This window comes from Podospora anserina, chromosome 1, assembly GCF_000226545.1.
Source record: "Podospora anserina S mat+ genomic DNA chromosome 1, supercontig 4".
Taxonomy (NCBI): domain Eukaryota; kingdom Fungi; phylum Ascomycota; class Sordariomycetes; order Sordariales; family Podosporaceae; genus Podospora; species Podospora anserina.
In genome coordinates, this window is record NW_001914853.1 from 1,688,661 (window position 1) to 1,707,737 (window position 19,077).

The 19,077-nt window shown below is 54.1% G+C and overlaps 6 protein-coding genes across 6 annotated transcripts; 5 read left to right on the forward strand and 1 right to left on the reverse strand.

Annotated features, from left to right (window-relative positions):
* Positions 1-351: 351 nt before the first annotated feature.
* PODANS_1_18920 (uncharacterized protein) lies at positions 352-3,066 on the forward strand (the record flags this gene model as incomplete). The annotated part of the gene is made up of 1 exon (XM_001907318.1): positions 352-3,066. The coding sequence occupies one exon, from the start codon at positions 352-354 to the stop codon at positions 3,064-3,066; it is 2,715 nt and encodes a 904-aa protein (XP_001907353.1).
* Positions 3,067-4,967: 1,901 nt separating this feature from the next.
* On the forward strand, positions 4,968-7,254 carry PODANS_1_18930 (uncharacterized protein; the record flags this gene model as incomplete). Its single annotated transcript, XM_001907319.1, has 2 exons — positions 4,968-5,602; positions 5,661-7,254. The coding sequence occupies 2 exons, from the start codon at positions 4,968-4,970 to the stop codon at positions 7,252-7,254; spliced, it is 2,229 nt and encodes a 742-aa protein (XP_001907354.1).
* A 1,567-nt stretch (positions 7,255-8,821) lies between these two features.
* Positions 8,822-10,255, reverse strand: PODANS_1_18940 (uncharacterized protein; the record flags this gene model as incomplete). Its single annotated transcript, XM_001907320.1, has 4 exons — positions 8,822-9,149; positions 9,222-9,762; positions 9,824-9,919; positions 9,982-10,255. 4 exons carry the CDS (start codon positions 10,253-10,255, stop codon positions 8,822-8,824), a joined length of 1,239 nt encoding a protein of 412 aa, XP_001907355.1.
* Positions 10,256-11,684: 1,429 nt separating this feature from the next.
* On the forward strand, positions 11,685-15,197 carry PODANS_1_18950 (uncharacterized protein; the record flags this gene model as incomplete). The annotated part of the gene is made up of 2 exons (XM_001907321.1): positions 11,685-12,107; positions 12,168-15,197. 2 exons carry the CDS (start codon positions 11,685-11,687, stop codon positions 15,195-15,197), a joined length of 3,453 nt encoding a protein of 1,150 aa, XP_001907356.1.
* Positions 15,198-16,015: 818 nt separating this feature from the next.
* PODANS_1_18960 (uncharacterized protein) lies at positions 16,016-16,735 on the forward strand (the record flags this gene model as incomplete). Its single annotated transcript, XM_001907322.1, has 1 exon — positions 16,016-16,735. One exon carries the CDS (start codon positions 16,016-16,018, stop codon positions 16,733-16,735), a length of 720 nt encoding a protein of 239 aa, XP_001907357.1.
* Positions 16,736-16,859: 124 nt separating this feature from the next.
* On the forward strand, positions 16,860-17,957 carry PODANS_1_18970 (uncharacterized protein; the record flags this gene model as incomplete). The annotated part of the gene is made up of 1 exon (XM_001907323.1): positions 16,860-17,957. A coding segment is annotated over one exon (1,098 nt), but the record flags the coding sequence as incomplete, so codon positions are not given.
* Positions 17,958-19,077: the final 1,120 nt, after the last annotated feature.

Genomic DNA, 19,077 nt, shown 5'->3' on the forward strand with positions numbered 1-19,077 from the left:
CTTCAGAACGCGCCGGTGGACTCAATGCCAGGCATTGAAATGCTTCTAAAGAGGTGGTTGCTGAAACCTGCTTGGTCGTTGGCTGGTGGTGCCAAGGGGTTCTTGGGGGATCTCGCCCCTGTCAGGGAACAGCCGGGGGTGGAGCTTGGGCCGAGGGGCACGCCAAGTCGTCCTGGGCCTAGTGCAGGGGCCATCTGATAAGATAAGAGCTCCAAAAATTCACGGTCCAAAGTTAAACAGTGACTTCATTTACACAGCAAACAAGCTCGACGACAAAACAGAATTATTCGGGACTGGGCTCAGTTGGGAGGTTTTCACCGCATTCTCGTACTTCCCAAGACCACAGCCAAGATGGTGAAACGAAAAGACCCTCCAGGAGGAGGCAAAGACAGCCACGGACGCCAACCAAACAACACGCGCAACACCAAGCGCGCCAAAGTTCAAACTGCCCGCACCATTCGCACACAGCCCTCCGATGCTGCGCTCGAAGACGGCAAGCTCGATTTGAACAGATTCCTCAATGCCCGCGAATTCGAAATCAAATCCCTCGAAAGAAGCATGAACAAATGCAAGGCCATCAATGCCACCCGCGTTTTCCAGATGGTGCCCCGCGCGATGCGCCGGAGGACAGCAAGCCATAATGTGAAGAGAGTGCCAAAGAGACTGCGTGCGCAAGCGAGAAAGGAAATGCTGGAAGACAATACGCCGACGGTCGAGTCGAGGAAACGAAAGCCCCGCACAACCCGCGCCCGAATACGTGCCGAGACGATGAGGAAGCTACGATATTTGGCCGAGAAGAAAAGGAAGAGGAAGGCTAAGAAGGCCGGTGATGGGGCGGTGGAGGAGGTGCAAAGGAGAGGATCAGCTGTGGTAACGACGAGACCTCCACGGCCAAAAATACGACGGAACATGCTGAACGAGCCACCGAAAGCCGACTCGAAATACAGAAAACGCCAGATTAACAAGACCTGGCTACCAACCCATTTATGGCATGCGAAACGGGCCACGATGACGAGGCCAAGCAGCCCCTTGTGGAGATTTGCCATTCCACTCACATCGACGGCGAAGTGCTACCGACCAACACATCGTGCTTCCGGGCAAAAGGGGGTGGTTGCGTGGGATACCAGTTACATGAGCACGATAGGGGTTTATGGAACGGCTGACTGTCTCGAGCGGGCGTTAAGGTATCTGGGGTTGGTACAAGAGGGTCTTTGGAATACGAGAGGCAAGAAATGGAGGGCCGGTGTTCGGAAATGGACAGGTACCGTCAGCAGGCAACAGAAGGGTTCGAAACGGGATATTGGTCCCGCCACGATAGTCTGGAACCCACAACCGCCTGCGACAACTTCGGACGAGATGGAGACGTCTGAGAAGCCCAAGAAGCCCCGGAGACAGATTCTTATTCGCACTCATCCATCTTGTTTCCTCGAATTATTTGAGGAGTTACTCAAGGTTGCAAAAGGCCAGAAGCCTCAGCTTCACGTGGAGGACCTACGGTTCGAAGTCGGCAGCATTGAGCTAGTTGGGCCGGCCTCTACGGAAACATTGTTGGGAATTCTTGAACCCTTTCACGAATCACCAGAAGCGGCCGAACGCCATGCTAGTGTCTTCCGGTCCCTCGCTGGAGTAGCAAATCCGGCATCTCTGCCCAAGGACGCAATTCTTGCCTTTTCGGCCAGGGACCCGCGTTTGTCTTATCCCCCAAAGCGAGTCGAGATTCCCAGCGGAGGCGAACAGACAATCCTCAAGACACTCACAGATTGGCCAGTCGAGGAAAACCTCAAGCCATACGACATATTCGACCGAGAGAGCCGCTATCAAGCTTCGAGAATGCCATCACAAAAGTCACTCAACCGCCGAAAAGGCGCGAATGCTCCAGGAGAGCCTATCAAGGTCACCGCAGCAGACCCCCCCATTCCAGTCATGTTGCTCGCCTCAAGACCTGGCACAGACGGTCAGGCCCAGGGTACGTGGACATTACTCGCTCCGTGGAAATGCATCCAGCACATCTGGTACTGCTTGATGCAGTACCCCGTCAGCACAGGCGGGAACCCTCGGCTGGGAGGGCTTGAAGAGCAGAGACAAATCGCTTTTGAGCACGGGACTCCATGGTTCCCGGGGGATTTCCCGGCAACGACTGCCGGCATGAACTGGGAGCTGGAGGAGAGGGCCAAGAGGAGGGGGGATTGGGATCGACGACCAAAGAGCAAGAGATTGGAATGGAAGTCGCTCGATCTCGGGGCGGGGAGAAAAGGCGAGATCGGAGATGGGTTGGCGTGTGATTTTGAGTACCTGTTTGGGGTGTCAGCCCGAACCCGAACCCAGGGGAAACCTGACGCAGTGTCGATCCCGGATGCCGCCGCGGAAGCGATGGTGGTTGATCCACCTGCCGAGCAGCCGCAATCTCCAGTCGGTATGACGATCAGGCAGGTGACGAAGACGGAGTTTAGCGCATTGATGAAATCGGGAAGCGGGGAGGGGGTGGTGCCGGAGGGAGGGATTGTTGCTGTTGGGTTGGAGTTTGTGACGAGGGGGGTTGCGAAGCCTTGTGCGAGGATTTATCGGCTGCCGAGGAAGGGGGGGAAGGTTGGAGGTGCGGTTGGCGTTCCGTCCACGCAGGCGGAGGTGCCTGCTACGCCTGAGGCGAGGACGAGGGACGGGTTGCCGGTTGACTTGAGCGAGCAATGGCTTTCCAAGGTACCGAATGGGGACAAGAAAAAGGGAGCTGCTGTTCCAAGGATGCCGGTTGGGGTGGATATGGAGACCAGGAAGAAGATTCTGGCCGGGTCACTTCTGGCTGTGGAGGTTCCCTATCCCAAGCCCGCCGCGGGTAATCAGACGGATTTTGGGGGTCACCCGCTTTGTCCTGGGGAGGAGGACTTGATTGGGTTTGTGACTACGGGCGCGTTCAGCCTCAGCGAGGGAAGGGGGACGGCGATTGGGTCGATTTCGGCGGGGAGGGCGCTCGAGACGTTGAGGGAGACGGGGCCCCGGGAGGGGAAGTTTTGTGTGGTTAGGAATGCGGGTGAGAGTATAGGTTGGTTGGCGAGGTGGGAGGTTGTTTGATGGGATGGAAAAATCATGATACGACAATTTTACCTATTTTGTGGGAAATATGGGATTCTTACGAATGCAATGGTGAAGCTGAAAGAGCAAACAAGCATCGGGATGGTGTGCAGCCAGCTTTTTGCTGTAAAGGAACCCACCCAACACTCAAGGGCTTGAAGCTTTGTACCAAGCAGGGATGATCCCGAGATGTGAGACCTGCAGTTATGTATACAAGGCTCGATTGGATTGACCTGGGAGCGGTAAGATGTTCGGGTTCGGGGAGGGTGGGTTGCCAAATCAACAATCTGATCTTTACCGGTCAAGCCAGAATCGGGCATATGATAGGCATTGGGCAAGGGAAATGTGACGAGGTCTCTTTTGTAAAAAGCTGGTCACCCAATGAAGGGCAGATGATCACAATCATAGGTGGTGGTGGCGGATGAGTTTTTGGACTCGTGAGACACTGTCACACGGGTCGTTGGGCAGATGGAAATACACCGCTTTGGGTTTCTATACCGCAATGAGGAATTGCATGGACTGGGTTGGGAGTGGATGCAGCATCTTTGTGCGAGTCTGTCGGCTGGAGATGCCCTTCGGAATGAGGTCTAGCCGCGAGAGACGAAGGGGGAAGGATTATCGTCGTTTGAAGGCTCACCGGATGCAAGGTGTCGAGTGTGGCTTGATAACTCGCAGGTTTTGGTTTTTGGTTTTTGTTGATGAGACGGGGGAGGTGATCGGCGGGGAGCTAAGATTCGATTATGTGAGGCACGGTTTTGGGATGTCTTACTCAACTGGCTGGCTGTCTTGTTTGTGAGAAGGGGTTTTGCCTCTCGGTAGAATTTCACTTGGTGATATATCCGGTAGACATGATATTTACCCATCTGTGTGCTGTGATGGTGATAGAAAGGGGCTTAAACACACCGTTCCCAGATGCACCACCCTCGGCCGAGCCAACCGGCGGGAGGAAAATGCAGGCGTCAGGTGCATCAACGTCGTCGAAAAATGCTTGGGTCCTCCCAAAGTTGGCTGGCGCACCAAGTTCCCGGTTGATGTGTGCTTGTATTCGCATATTACCTCGGATGATTAAGACCAAAAGCGTATGCCGAGACAAACGACCGAGACGGGAGGCAGAGAGGCTCCAGATTGCTTGCCGTTGCTAACCAGACATTTTACACATTTCTCCCGGAACAAATGTCAATGTCAGTCAGATAGTGGGAAAAACAAGTCATCACTCATCGTACGAGGTAGTGGGCAGACAAGCCAGGACAAGGCCTGGTCACTGACTGCGCAAAAAGTCCAAAATCGGCGGCCCGGAATCTAGAGCGACCCCGTCTGGAGCCTATCACACTGGGCCGTCACCCGCGGCCAGCTGTGTGTGTCCAGTCAAGTTATTCAGAGCTGTCATCCGGCTCACCGCGAAGCACACGGGCACACAGCCCAGCCCCAATTCCATTCCTGCAAGTTGCACAAACAACATCTCTTCCTTTTTCTCTCCTTTTCCAAACAACAGCAGAGAATTGACCCGTCTCCATCGCGCTGGCCCCAAGCTCTCGGGCCGTGCCCGTGCGGATAGACACAACTCTGACATTGGCCTGCCGACTTGGCACGATCGGCCAAGACAGCCCACCTACAACCCAAGAGAGAGAAGAGGGTCCTCACCTTGTCCGGAAGCTGGATTGGCAACTGCGATAACCCCATCCACTAACCCCCACCCACCCCCGTCACCACCCCTCGACGGCGCTTCGAACAACAACCATATGGGACCACTCAAGAGGTCATTTTCGCATGTCATGCCTCGAAAACTCCCAGAAAACACCGTTTGATCGGATACGGTCCTGCTTGCTTTTCTTTTTATTTTTATTTATTTTTTTTATAAATTTTTTATACTGGAATATTAATTGGTTTTTGCGGCAGCAGCCATGGCGATGGCTACTACCCTGTCGCCCATCCTGAACAACCCAACCTCGAATCCTGTCAGCCCTGTCGTCACCACCACGGGCGGTGGCCCACCCGAGTTAAGCGATATCGATTATCTCCGCGAGGTCCTGGGGCAGCAGCAACCACCCGACGGCAAAACAGAGGCGGATATCGAGTCGGAACTTGCTGACAAGGCGGCGGCGTTGGGGATAGAGCTGCCGATTGAAGGGGGGGCGAGGTTGACGGTGGAGGAGCAGCTGTCGAGTGGTGAGTCGGATGGTGCTTTTACTAGGCAGCATGGGAGGACGGTGTCGTCGACGAGCTCGAACGAGACGGTTAACTCTGGTTCTGGTTCACATGCGTCGCGCCACTCGATAGTGCTGCCGGCAACGTTGACGGAGTCGGCTGCGAGGAGGAGGTCGAGGAGTTTGACTTTTTCGCAGTATGAGAAGTATCTAGGCCAGATCAACCCTGCGCTGGATCAGCCCAAGTTTATGAGGCCGCAGCATGACAAGACGGAGAGGTCGGTGGGGATATTGGTTAGGTCAGGGACGAGGAAGGGGGTGATGGATCTCAAGAGGAGCATTGCTAGCAGGTTAAAGAGAAGGAGAGCTACACCTTCCTCTCTGACGCCCATGTAAGTTTTTCTTGCTCGAGTTGGCACCTCAACCCCATATTGACCCCCTTTTTCACAGCCCCTGCATCTGCTGCCGCGAAGACTTTTCCCGCGAAAACAACACCCTCCAAACCCTCCCGTGCGGCCACACCTACTGTCAAGATTGTCTTGAAGTCATGATCGCCCAGTCCACCTCGGACGAGTCCAAAATGCCTCCCCGCTGCTGCACCCAGCCCATCCCCACCCCCATCATCAAGAGCGTCCTCCCTCGTGACAAACAGCAGCTATTCCTCAAAGCGGTCCAGCAGTACTCCACCCCCTGGGAAAACCGGATCTTTTGCCCAAACACCACCTGCGGCGAGTTCATCCCCCCCACCTCCAAAATCGACCCGAAGCACCCCTTTGAAGCGGTGTGCAGGTACTGCCGGACGAGGGTTTGCGTCATGTGCAAACGGAACGCGCACAGGCTGGGACAGGACTGTCCGTCTGATAGGGAGCTGGACGCGGTGCTTAAGATTGGTGAATGTTCCGGGTGGAGGAGGTGCTACAAGTGCCGGACGTTGGTGGAGCTGGCGCAGGGATGCACGCATATCACCTGTCGGTGCAAGGCGCAGTTTTGTTACATTTGCGGTGCGGTCTGGGATCCGTGCGTGGGGTGTCCGAATTTTTGCAACGGGGAGGAGGAGCTGGAGCGGAGGAGGGTGGCGGAGGAGGCGAGGTTGGCGGAGCTGGAGGCGGAGGAGCTGGCGAGGGAGAAGTTGGCGGAGCAGGAGGAGAGGGAGCGGCAGGAGAGGGAGAGGAGGACACTGGATAATGTCGAGTTTAGGATGTTGAAAAGAGAACAAGAGGCGGAGATGCATCGGTTCAGGGCGTTCGAGCTGGGGGCGAAGCAGAAGATGAAGGAGAGGCACTCGAAAAAGAGGATGGCGCTGGGGGAGAAGTATGACGAGCTGACGGAGAAGATGAGGGAGAGGCACGCGAAGACGGAGCAGCATTTGGAGGATCGGCAGGTGCTGGCCGAGTTTGAGCTGTTGGCGAGTTTGGAGGAGAAGGAGAAGAAGATTAGGCTGAAGCTGAAGTATATGGAGGATTATTGCAGTGGGAGGCACCGGCCGTCGGCGAGTGAGCTGAGTGCGGATCCGGAGGAGAGGAAGATGCCGAGACGGGAGATCACGATGAAGGATAGGGAACAGCTGAGGCAGCAGTACTGCATACGGGATGGGATGGAGAGGAAGCATCAGTCGCAGATTAATGTGTTGAGGGAGAAGCAAGCGAAGGCGCTGGAGGAGCTGATTGAACGGCATGAGAAGGAGATGGATGCGCTGATGGACAGGCGAGCGGAAGAGATTGAGGATTTGGCGGTTGAGTTTACAAACGAGGAAGAAGAGATGGTAGGGGTCTTTAGGGAGAGGAGGAGGAGGCTAGAGTGGAAGTGGGAGTTGGAGATGGAGATCCTTCGAGTGAGAATGGAGAGAGAGCTGGGGGTCGCCTTCGTGAGACTTGGGGGGCCAAAGTGGCCTGAGGAACAACAGCTGGTCCTGCAGCAACAGCAAATAGTAGCTGAGCACGAGCAGCAGCAGGAGTACATATTGCCTGTGGTGGCGGGGATGGAGAGTATCACGGTAGACGAGGTTCAGGTTGAGCCTGAAGCTGAGGTTGGGATTGCGAAGTGAATTTCCGTTTTCGACTGACACTACCAGACCACACCACACATTTCTTTTTTCCTTTCTTGGATTGGATTGGAGTTTTATCCTTACGAAACCTGCTTTTGCTTTGGGGGTACGCTGTCATCGCTTTGGCGTTTTTGCCTGTCTGTTTTGTTCGGTTTGTTTTACCATCTTAGGGCATTTACATTGGAAGAACGATTGGGCGGGGTGTATCGATACCATAAGGGACTGGGGCGTGGGAGGAAAGAAAGGAACTGGCTGACATGGAAGGGTGGGATTTGGTGGAAACGGAAAGATCAAGGCGTAATATGGCACTGGGGGAAGTGTGAGCAATGTGTTTTTATTTTAGTTACATTTTTGATACCTACCCCTATTTACCTATGAAGAGGAAGAAGGAAAGTGACATACGATTCTGCTCTCGTCGGCTTTGTTAGTGTTTTCTTCCCAATAGTGTATGTGAGTAGCTGCAGTTACCTATATCTGCTTAAAGGATATTGATTATGTTAGAAGATGGTGCTGCTGTGTCTTTTGTGTGTGGAGATTCAAACTAGAAGAGCCGAACAACAAAAGAAGACATACAGCTAGCTCGGCACCCTGCCCACAGAATAATTGACACAATAGGATAGCCCATATTATAATGAAAACTACTACACCTTGCAGGGTAACCACTAGGCATTTAACTATAGCTAATAGCCCTGTAAAGATAATCAAAAGGTCTTTTATGATATTTCACAATCCTGTTAATGTACTTCCAAGGCATGGTTTACAACATTATATAGACCAACTTACTCTTGCTGTGTCCATTATTCTGTGGGCAGGGTGCTAGGGAAGGTATCTTGGCTGGTTTGTGACCAACTCTCAAGGCCACACTCACTGATCACCATCCATCTATTGGGCCGTCTTATCATTTTGGCCGACGAGAACATCTCAGAAATGTCACCTTGGCCCTCCCTCGCTCTCACATGAGAGATATCCAGAGCAGCAGCTATTAAATTCATTGGACATTTATTCCCAGAAGGTGGATCAATGTTTTTTCTCTCATTAAGCCAGCAGCGGCAAGCAAAGTTGTCCGAATACTATCAGTCAGGAAACTGTTCTTGACCATCTCTCTTTTCTATTGATCACTTATTCTCTTCATCAAAAGTACCTTAGGTATACAACCAACTGATCCACGCCTAGTGCATATCTCGTCTTCTCATATCATTCACGCTTTCTCTCCCATTTCCATCAGCATATGCTCGTCCTTTTACATCTGCGGCGCTAGCAACTCCTACCCCTTCTGAACGCCAAATTTCGACTTCCAACCGCTCCAAAATCTTCAAATATCTCAACATGCTACCCCTCACCAGTCAGTGACCCAGACCACAAATATAACCTCCTCGTACCAATTTCCCATAACGCCGTTCCAATTCCCAAAGTCTCAAATCACTTGCCCGACCGTGGCAGAAATAATCCCTCTCATACCCTGACAAAAATAACCAAAAACAACAAAAGGATGTTGGTATCCCCACCCAAACCCGTTCCAAAACAACAAAAAAAAACAAAAAAAAAACACAACCCGTAGCATCACCGACTAAAAATCCTTAAAATACTCGTCATACTTCTCAGCCATCTCACCGGTATACTCCTCCTTCCTATCATCCTCCTCCGGGTAAATATCAAAACACTGCGCATCCCCCGGGTACCTCACCGGTGGCAGTATCGGACCCTTGTATTTCCTCGCCAGCACCGCATCCCAGTCCACCCCCTTGAAAAAAGGGTGAGCTTTTACCCTGGCAGCGCCGCCGCTGATGTTGCCTAACCTTCGAGAACGATCAACCGTGCAGAATTGGAGGATGATGTCTTTTGCTTCTGGGGAGATGGGTGGGTCTTGGGGGAAGACGACCGGTTTTTCTACAATTCTGGGAGATAAGTGTTATTAAGGGGGCAGCTGGGAAGTTTGAGACGAAAAAGGGAGGGGGGGGGGAACATACTGTTTGTAGATTTCGATTGGGTTCGAGTGCCAGAACGGTGGGTACCCAGTTAGGAACTCGTAGATTAGAATCCCCAACGCCCACCAGTCTACCGCTGTGGTGTGCCCCTTGTTGTGAATCACTTCTGGAGCGAGGTATTCTGGTGTGCCGCAGAGGGTGTACGTCTCTTCGGGATGATCGTTTTCGTTGTTGCCCAGCCGTTTCGCAAAGCCAAAGTCTACGAGCTTGATGTGGCCTTCTGCGTCGAGGAGGAGGTTTTCCGGCTTCATGTCCCGGTAGGCGATGCCGCCTTGGTGTTCGTGCAGGTATTCGAGCACGAGGACGATTTCAGCAGCATAAAACCGGGCCATGTCCTCGTCGAAACGGCGGTATTTGCGGAGGTAGGTGAAGAGCTCGCCGCCGGGGATGTAGTCGAGGAGGATATACAGAAAGTCATGGTCGGAGAAGGAGGCCTGGAAGGAGGTGATGAAGGGGTGGCCTGAGACATCGGAGAGGATTTGCCGCTCGTGGCGGACGTGGTCGATTTGCTTTAGCTTTATTACTGAGAGGGAACCAAAGGTTAGTGCGAGGTTAGGACGGCTGTGAAAATAGATGAGACGTACCCTCGGTCTTGCGGAGAATTTTGAGAGCGTAGACTTTGCTGCGATCGGCTTCGGTACCGTGCGATGGCCGAACAAGGCATACGCGCGCAAATGTTCCTGTGCGATTGTGGCGGTTAGTACAGGACTCGGATGCGGTAGGGAGGAAAGCTTCAACTCACCCGTTCCTAACGTTCTCACCCTTGAGAAATCGGCCAGACTTAGCTTCTTGGACGTTAAATCAAACGGCTCCTGATCGCGGGCATTTATCCTTTGCTGAGACTGCTGTTGCTGCTGCTTCGCGGCATTGGCTGCCGCGGCCGCCATCAAGGGATGAAGACCACCACCTCCTCCACTAGCACCACCACCACCACCGCCGCCGCCGCCGCCGCCGCCATTACTTGCTGGGCCCCCAGGCGAGAGGGGTTGTTGTGAATGCGCAACAGTGGCCGCCATTATGGGCGCGCTGGGGTGCAGAAAGCGACGAATGAGGCCTGAAGCGGGAAGAGCCGGCTGCGTATCGAAGCCTTCGCCACGGGACACTTTATGAATGCGCCAACGTAGGTATTTGATAGGGGGAGGATACAAGAGACTACGAGAAACAGCGCTTGCTGGTGAGCGCTATGAGATCAGAAAGAGGGAGCCCAGCCTCACAAGGATATGTAGCAGCGGTAGAGGCCGGGCTGAGGGAGGAGGGGGAAAGACTGTACTAGTGATGCGATGAGGGGGGCCGACGGCAAAGGACGGACCTATGGACAATGACGGGGTATGGTGGATGCGGGTGTGTATCTGCGGCTCGGGTCGCGGGGTACAGAGAAGCGTGGGGTGGGTGCAAACAAGAGGGGCTCGAGGTTCATCAAGGGGAACAAAGGGGTAGGAGAGGGGGTTGCGGAATCTTTAGAGGCGGTGCTGCTGCTGCTGCTGCTGCTGCTGCTGAAGAAGAAGAGATCCCGGCATGTTTTCATGGCCTGCGGATGACGTTCGCCATGCAGGTTGACGGTTCCAAGCATCTGCTGGCAGCGCGCAAAGTCTCGGGTGTTCTCGATGGCAGGTCCGCTCTGGCCTTGGCATTGACGAATCAGGATCCGGTCAACTTGGGCGGCAATGGTGATGATGGTGAACTGGGATGTCTGGGATATCAAAGGACCAGACAGCACTCGGAAGCAACGGCGTCTACCAGGGCTGGATAACCCCGGCTTCCAAACCGAAACGTGGTGACCGGGTTCTGACGCCGGAACGGGCCCCTGGACAGGAGTAGGACTGGTGTTTCGTTTCCATTTGTGCCCACAGTCGCATCCTCAAGAGGATTCTAGGAAGGAATGTGAGAGAGAGAGGCTGGCTGTCGCTGTTGAAACCAGGTCCTAGCGTAGCGCAGAGGGGGCATAGGGCGCTTCTACAGCTAGGCACTAGACCCTTGCCGCACGATCCGAGCTTAGCTCAGGGTTAAGCCAGGGTTGTGTGTGTGCGGCAATGGGTAGCATGGATGGGCAAGCTCGAAGCAGAAGGTTCCCTGAGACCCCACAATCCACAACCGTGCCAAGCCACCAGCTGCATGGACTGTGGCTGCCAGGCTTCTGTCAGTCCGTCTCGAAGCATCAGCAACACTGACTGCACTGCACCGACGAGCAAACAACAGCCTTGCTCTCAGCTGGGGCAGTGGTCGACTGACTGTAAGCCACTTGGACCAAACCACGCACACACACACGCACACACGCAACCTATACTACAGTACATTGCTGGGCAATGCCATCCGATCACGTCCAACCTTGACCACACGCCGAGCCCGCCCTGCGATCTTGCGAACCGCTTCGTGCCGCCGCAGGGCCAGCACCGATTACCACCAACACACTCTTTTGAATAGGCAAATACACGCAATAATCTCGTCATGTTGAACCTCTCCAGCTTCGTGCAAAAAGCCCAACAGCTACTGGACCCCACTCAGGGTTTGAATATCACCGACTCGGACAGAAATCCATCCAAAGCATCCCTCTTTCAAGCCCAGTTTAGACTTCCAGCCTCTCAACACCCGCTCTACGAGATCACCGCCGAGCTTACCATTCCCCTTGCCAACGCCACACAGAGCGACAGAGACCGTGAAAGAGGCTACCAGTACGCCGGAAAGCTTCACCTGTCCGAGTCCTACCTCTGCTTCTCTACCACACCATCCAGTTTCTTGCAGTCTGCGAGCACCCCGACTTCGTCGGTATTCACTGGCCAGACACACGGTGGAGGGCCGAGCGGGAACGGCTTCACCTTCCCCCTGTCATCCATTCGGAGGGTCGAGCGGCTTCACAGCCAGAACTTTCAGGTAAGAAGCCTCCTCTCAACGGCCCTGCTTTGCTTTGACTTACACTGAATGCGCCTGCAGTTTGCCCTAGCTATCAGCACATGGAACGGTATAAGCCAGGAAGCCGCCAAGGACAAGGACAAGAAGGACCTAAGAGAACAACGGATTACCATCCAGCTGGCCAGTAGTCGGCAGGCATGTGAGAGGTTTTGCGATGGTCTAAAAAAGGGTCTCCGAACAAACGTTGGAAATGTGGCCAAACTGAAAAAGGTGGTGAGCGAGTGCTATTCTGAATACCTTCTCCGACCCGAAGAACAGAAAAATGCGACGCCTCCCGATGCCGGCTTGGGCCTCATTTTCAAGTACCCCGGCGATCCCAAGAAGCTTCGAGACAGGGCCAAGATGCGGCTGTGGGCCGAGTATTTGAGAGACAATGGACGGAATGCGACATTAATCCGTCAGCCTACCTTCCACAAACTAATCAGAGTCGGGCTGCCGAACAGGCTGAGGGGTGAGATGTGGGAGCTGACGTCTGGGTCGCTATATCTGCGGCTTGAAAACCCAACACTGTACGCCGACACGCTCGCCAAGCATTCGGGCATGGAATCTCTGGCTATTGATGAGATCGAAAAGGACCTGAATCGCAGTCTTCCGGAATATCCTGGCTTCCAGAGCGAGGAGGGCATCGGCCGTCTTCGGCGGGTCTTGACTGCCTACAGCTGGGTCAATGCCGATGTTGGCTACTGCCAGGCGATGAACATTGTCGTTGCGGCCTTGCTGATCTACATGTCAGAAGCACAGGCCTTCTTCCTTCTCTCCGCCCTGTGCGATCGGTTGGTGCCGGGTTACTATTCAACCACCATGTACGGCACCCTTCTCGACCAAAAGGTGTTTGAGTCCTTGGTGGAGAAGACCATGCCCATCTTGTGGGAACATCTCGTGAAGAGTGACGTGCAGCTGTCTGTCGTGTCGCTGCCTTGGTTCCTCTCGCTTTATATCAACTCGATGCCTCTCGTCTTCGCCTTCAGGGTCTTGGACGTGTTCTTTGTCGAGGGCCCCAAAGTGCTGTTCCAGGTTGGCCTGGCCATCTTGAGGATAAACGGAGAGGAACTCTTAGATGCGGCGGATGACGGAGCCTTCATCTCGGTCCTCAAGTCCTACTTTGCCCGTCTCGATGAATCTGCTCACCCCAAGTCTGAGAATCCCAAACTCAGGGCGGTCACTCGGTTCCAGGAGCTCATGGTGGTGGCCTTCAAGGAGTTCTCGGGCATCACGCACAACAGTATTACCGAGCTTCGCCTCAAAAACAAGGACGCCGTCCTGAACAACATCGAGAGCTTTGCAAAGCGAACGGCCATCAGAAATCTTGGCCCCGATAGCAAGCTGCTGAGCGCCGATGAGTTGGCCGCCTTGTACGACAGGTTCTATGGCGTGTTGTACGAGAGACAACAGCGAGACCACATCATTAAGCAGGAGCAAGCAAGGCGAGCCAAGAACAGCCGCTCACGGGCGGCTGCTGTTGAAGGACACGACGAAAGCATCGAGAAAGGTCGGGTTGGGTTGGGACCGAGCACCAGCCTGATGGACTATGACGCGTTCCGTGAATTCCTGGCGGGAATGTCCAGATGGGCCATCTCAGACGCACCCAGCACGCCGCGACGTGAGACTACGGGGGATAGGCAGACAGGCTTCTACGGCAGCTTTAGACGAGGTGACGTGACGTTGTCTCCCTGGGGGGCAGGTCCCGAACCGGCAGATCATGAATTTGTCCAGCGACTGTTTGCGAAGTGGGACGTGGGATCCGCCTCCGCTCTCACTCTCCAAAACGTTGTGTCGGGCATGGCTCGTATCAAAGGGAAGCGCGACATCATGGGCACCATCAACTACTTTTTTGAACTACACGATGACGACGGAGACGGCAGGGTCGATCGCGAAGGCATTTTGCGCATGTCCGAGGCCTTGCTTTTCCTATCTCGCCGTGGGCTGGAAGGCACGCTAAGCCCGTCAAGTTCGAATCTCGCCCTCAGTACAGACAACGTGAACGGTGGCGGCGAGAACCCAGGCCATTCTATCAATGAGAGGTTCCTTGGCAGCGTCAGCGCCTTCATCAGGAGATGCTTTGAATATGCCGACCCGGATCATCCACAGAATCAAAATGCGATACAAGACGTGCAAGAACGACTAGATGCGCAGAAGCTAGAGGATGATGAGGAGCTCGCAGACCCCGACGCCTTCGCCATTGGCGATGACGACGATGACGATGACGATCTCATGGCCATGGAATCACCATCCGCAAGTCCCAAAACAGCAGCTGTTCGCCCTGACAAAAAGCTCGGCCAGCCACCTGAGCTGCAACTGAATTCAGCATCTGCAGGGCTCTCCACGGACGATGACATGTCAGCACGAAGACGGGTGTCCAAAGCTCAGTCGGTCAAGGCCAACGCCGCCTTGGACCCATCAAACCCGTTGCACATTACTCTCCCAACATTCCGCATGGTTGTACTTGCAGACGAGCTTCTGGAACAGTTCTTCGAGTCATCCTTCCCAGCATCATTTCACATTATTGAGGGTCTGGCCTCTTCGACCACACCCACCAGCGCATCGTCCTTGACTACCTTCTCCAGTCTTGGTATCGGCGCCGGACGGGCTGTCAATGCCGCGCTCGGTGGCGCTCCCGGGGCACCTGGTGCTGCCGCTGGAGGTCGCGGCCTGCGCGGTGTCTTGGATAACATTGTCACCGACGGGATGCGCGTGGCGGCTGAAGTCCGCCGTAGGATGGAGGAGGCCCAGCGCGAGCTTGAAAAGAACGCACTCCCAGGCCAGCGCACCGAGGAGGACGACGACGAAGAGGACGATGATGTGGGGCTTGGACGGCCATCAGGGGCTGGAAAGAGTGGGGCGTACTCTGGCGATGCGGAACGGCGAAGCGTGCGCAGTTCGGACCGAGACCTCTTGACAGGTGCAGACGCTGAAGCTAGTGACGCGACAGCGGCAGGTGCCGGACGTGCCAGCGGGAGTCCCGAGGGTGGGGGTGGTGGGAATGGGGCCGGTAATGAGCCTGGCAAGGGCGCGGGGGCTGGCAAAGTTGTTGGGGTCGAGTTCGATGGCTAGGGGGCGTGGAACTTGGACCATGGCACCACTTGATAACTCCATGCGAGAGCCCGGGGATGGCTGGGGAGTTGGATCTTTTATGCTTATCATTTTCCGCCAAGTTGGCACTCTGCTGCTTTTGCTGTTAGAAACCATCGTCGGTTTTACGGGTCAGGTTTTGTCTGGGACGAGCGGACGGGTGTTGGGAGTCCGGGATGGAAACACCATTGTAAGTGAGCTTTTGCGAGGGAAACGCATGGCTTCTACTGATGCACAGCTCTAAAGTGTTAGGTATCTAGATGATAGCATCACCAACTTACACAAATATCGATGGTTCACTCACTCAGTGCACATTTGTCCCTCGCCCTCGTTGTACATGTTGCCTAGCCACTCTCCCTAGAAATGCCGTCCCGATCGATTGGCCCCTCATCCCTTTTTATTCCTGAGGACTGAGACCACCAGGAATTCTCCCCTTCTCCTTGCTCTCTTCATCACTTCAAATTCTACCCACCACTCAGTGAACATTCCATGCCTCGATCGCCCTGTCTTGGTCGCGTCTCAACAACCATGGGGAAAGTGGACCGCGTTCGCGACGCCAGTGTCACGATGGTTATCATATACAAACCCACGTTGCCGGGCACGCTCGCGGGCCGCTGTCAAGAACTTTTTCTCGTCAGCTCCCTGAGGCTACGTCCCGCAGTCATTCTTTTCTGCCTCCGTAGCCAAGGCTGCTTTCTGCTGGCTCGTCACTTTGACAGTCCTGTTCTACCATCCGGCTTTTCACCTGCCTGCCTTTGCCTCCCAGGAAATTGATTTTGCCCAGCGAGACAACCGCAAGGATGCGGAACCGGACGGGACAGGCCATTCTGGCCGTGCTCCTGACCATATTGAGTTTTGCGGGCATCACCGATGGACAAGCCTACTATGGCACAGTACAACGTGAGTTACAAGCCTGCGGTTCTGACAACTTTATCAATCTAGGATGCTTCAAGAACTTCATCTCCGTCGCCCAGCCGACATATTTCCAGTTCGATCCGCAGGGCTATCTGCCGTCAGATCCCTCAAGGAGTTTTCCAGGATGGAGTCCCGGCTCCAACTACAACAACACCGCTACCGGTCTTGACTGTGCCCGAGCCTGTCGTGGTTTCGGGTACAAGTTTGCCGCCATGAGAGATAACTCCTGCAGATGCGGTATCCAGCTACCTGTGGGATACAGCCCAACGCAAGATGCAGTCTGCCAGATTCCCTGCCAGGGCAACCCCAATCAGACCTGCGGTGGCGGCTCAGACGCTCAAATCTACGTCGACCCTTCCTTTGCTGCAAACTCGCAGGTGCCGATTCAAGCGCAAAACCCGTACATTGCAGGGTTTTACAACTACTTGGGCTGCTTCTATCTCCCGAGTGGCATGCCCTCGGGTGACAGCCGTGCCACTTTCACCGTCCCCACGGTCGACGAGTGTTGGAACAGATGTGCTGGCCTGGGTTATCCCCTCGTGGCAGGCGTGGTAGATTCGTATGGACCAGGTCGTCTTGCCTTGAAAAGAGGAGAGCTAACATGAACTCAGCGGTTCAACTCGATGCTTTTGCGGAACCACGTTTGGCTTTCCTTCATTTCGAGCTAGACCAGAACTCCTCCCTGTCCCTGGAGACTGCAACACAACATGTACATCACTTGGGGGGTAAGCAAACCCCCAACAGTTCAGGGAAGGTGGCCTTAGGGATTACCGAGTTAACAAGATGTATCATAGTACCAACGGCAACTGCGATATTGCCACCGGGAGGTGTTGCGGCCGGGGACCGTATATGCCTGTCTATATCAACCCCGAGCTCCAGGGTTGCTACTCACCGATCATCCCGGGCTTTAAGGCAACGCAAGCTGAGCCAGACTATGAGTGTTTTGATCCCCCAACCAGTCTCCTGGGTCCCCCGAAGGTTCTGGCGCAGCCAAGTTATCCCTCCAGTTTAATCATCAACACCGGACCAGCTCTGATTCGACCTCCTTCGGTCTCAGCAGGTCAGCGTGTTTATCTGATCAACGGCTGCTACGGAAGCAGCGTATTTGGTACGGGTGGCGGAACGGCGGTCTTCAACTCGGCTCTTTCTCTCACGAGATTGAACATCAGTCCTGCAACACTGGAGAACTGTGCAAGCATTTGCAACGCAGGCAATTATGACGCGATGGGCATGGTCAACGGGAGGGACTGCTACTGCTCCCCAACCGTGAATAGCGGTCTCACATTCGACAATATGGGATTCTGTAGGGTTCCATGCGGGGATGCCAACAACATTGCTTGCGGTGCCCCGAACAGTCCGGTAGTTTACGCTGTCAATGGAGGGGGCGTGTTCTCGTCCTATGTGTCAACCACTCCGCACGGTGTTTTTTCAAGTCTCGCCAAATTGTTACCCCTTATCCAACCTACAACTGCCTTGGCCGAGCCACCTCCTTTACGACGACAAGCACAACCACAACTTCCACCACAACTTCTATTCAGACCAGTACATCGACTACCACCACAACTACAACGTCTACCTCTACCTCTACATCGGCCACAGCCACCACCACCGGCACGACTACCTCAACCTCTACCTCCACATCCACAACAACCACGACGACTTCCAGTACCACGACAACCACCACCGCCTCCACCTCAAGTACTACAACCACATCCACGTCCACCACTAGCACTACCACAACTGGCACGTCCACCACGAGCACAACCACCACAGGGACCTCAACGACTAGTACCACCACCACCGGCACAAGCACGTCGACAAGTCTGACGACGACCAGTTCAACATCTACTAGTCTAACGACCACAACCACGACTTCAACTTCCACAAGTCTGACCACGACGAGTTCCACCTCCACGGATCTCACAACGACCACCACTACAACGACTTCCAGTTCTACATCTACCACTACTACCACCACCACCACCACAACAACGTCTAGTTCTACATCCACCACTCTAACCACAACAAGTTCCACATCGACTGATCTCACAACGAGACCACAACAACGAGTTCAACATCTACGGATCTGACAACCACCAGTACACCAGCACTTCCACGAGTCTAACGACCACCACTACCACAACCAGCTCGACGTCTACCAGTCTCACAACGACCAGTACGACTAGCACTTCGACCAGTCTAACAACGACTAGTTCTACTTCTACCGATCTGACCACAACCACCACAACCACAACCTCAAGCTCAACATCTACCAGCCTTACCACTACTAGCACTACCAGCACTTCCACAAGTCTGACAACGACTAGTTCAACCTCGACAGATCTGACGACTGCGACCACCACCACAACAACCAGTTCAACGTCCACAAGCCTTACAACAACGAGCACGACTAGCACATCCACAAGTCTAACGACTACTAGCTCAACCGCCACTGATCTGACTACCACACTACTACAACACCTTCAGTTCAACATCTACAGGTCTGACAACGACCACTACAACGAGCACCTCTTTCAGTCTTTCAACCACTAGTTCAACCTCGACAGATTTATGATATCAACACAACCAGGAATTTTTATTTTGTAACAATACTGAAATTTCACGACCCCAACAGGACCTCCACAAGGAGTAGCACCACCACCATTACCGAAAAGACAAAAAAGAGATCTCGAAAACTCACGGAAGGAGTGTTCTACCACGAAATATCAATCCTGGGAACAAAATACGCAGCAGAGAAAACCGAAGAAACTTCCCACACGTACAGAGACTCCCACCCGTATTTTTTCTTCGCAGTACCACGGTGCAACTGGGGGAGTTGGTTTTAGTCCGCACTGTAAAAACCCCTCACATGGAAACTTCAAGGGATTAGCAGGAGTGCTCACATCTCAAGAGTCTTATACAGTCGACAGTAACTCATCTGTTAGCG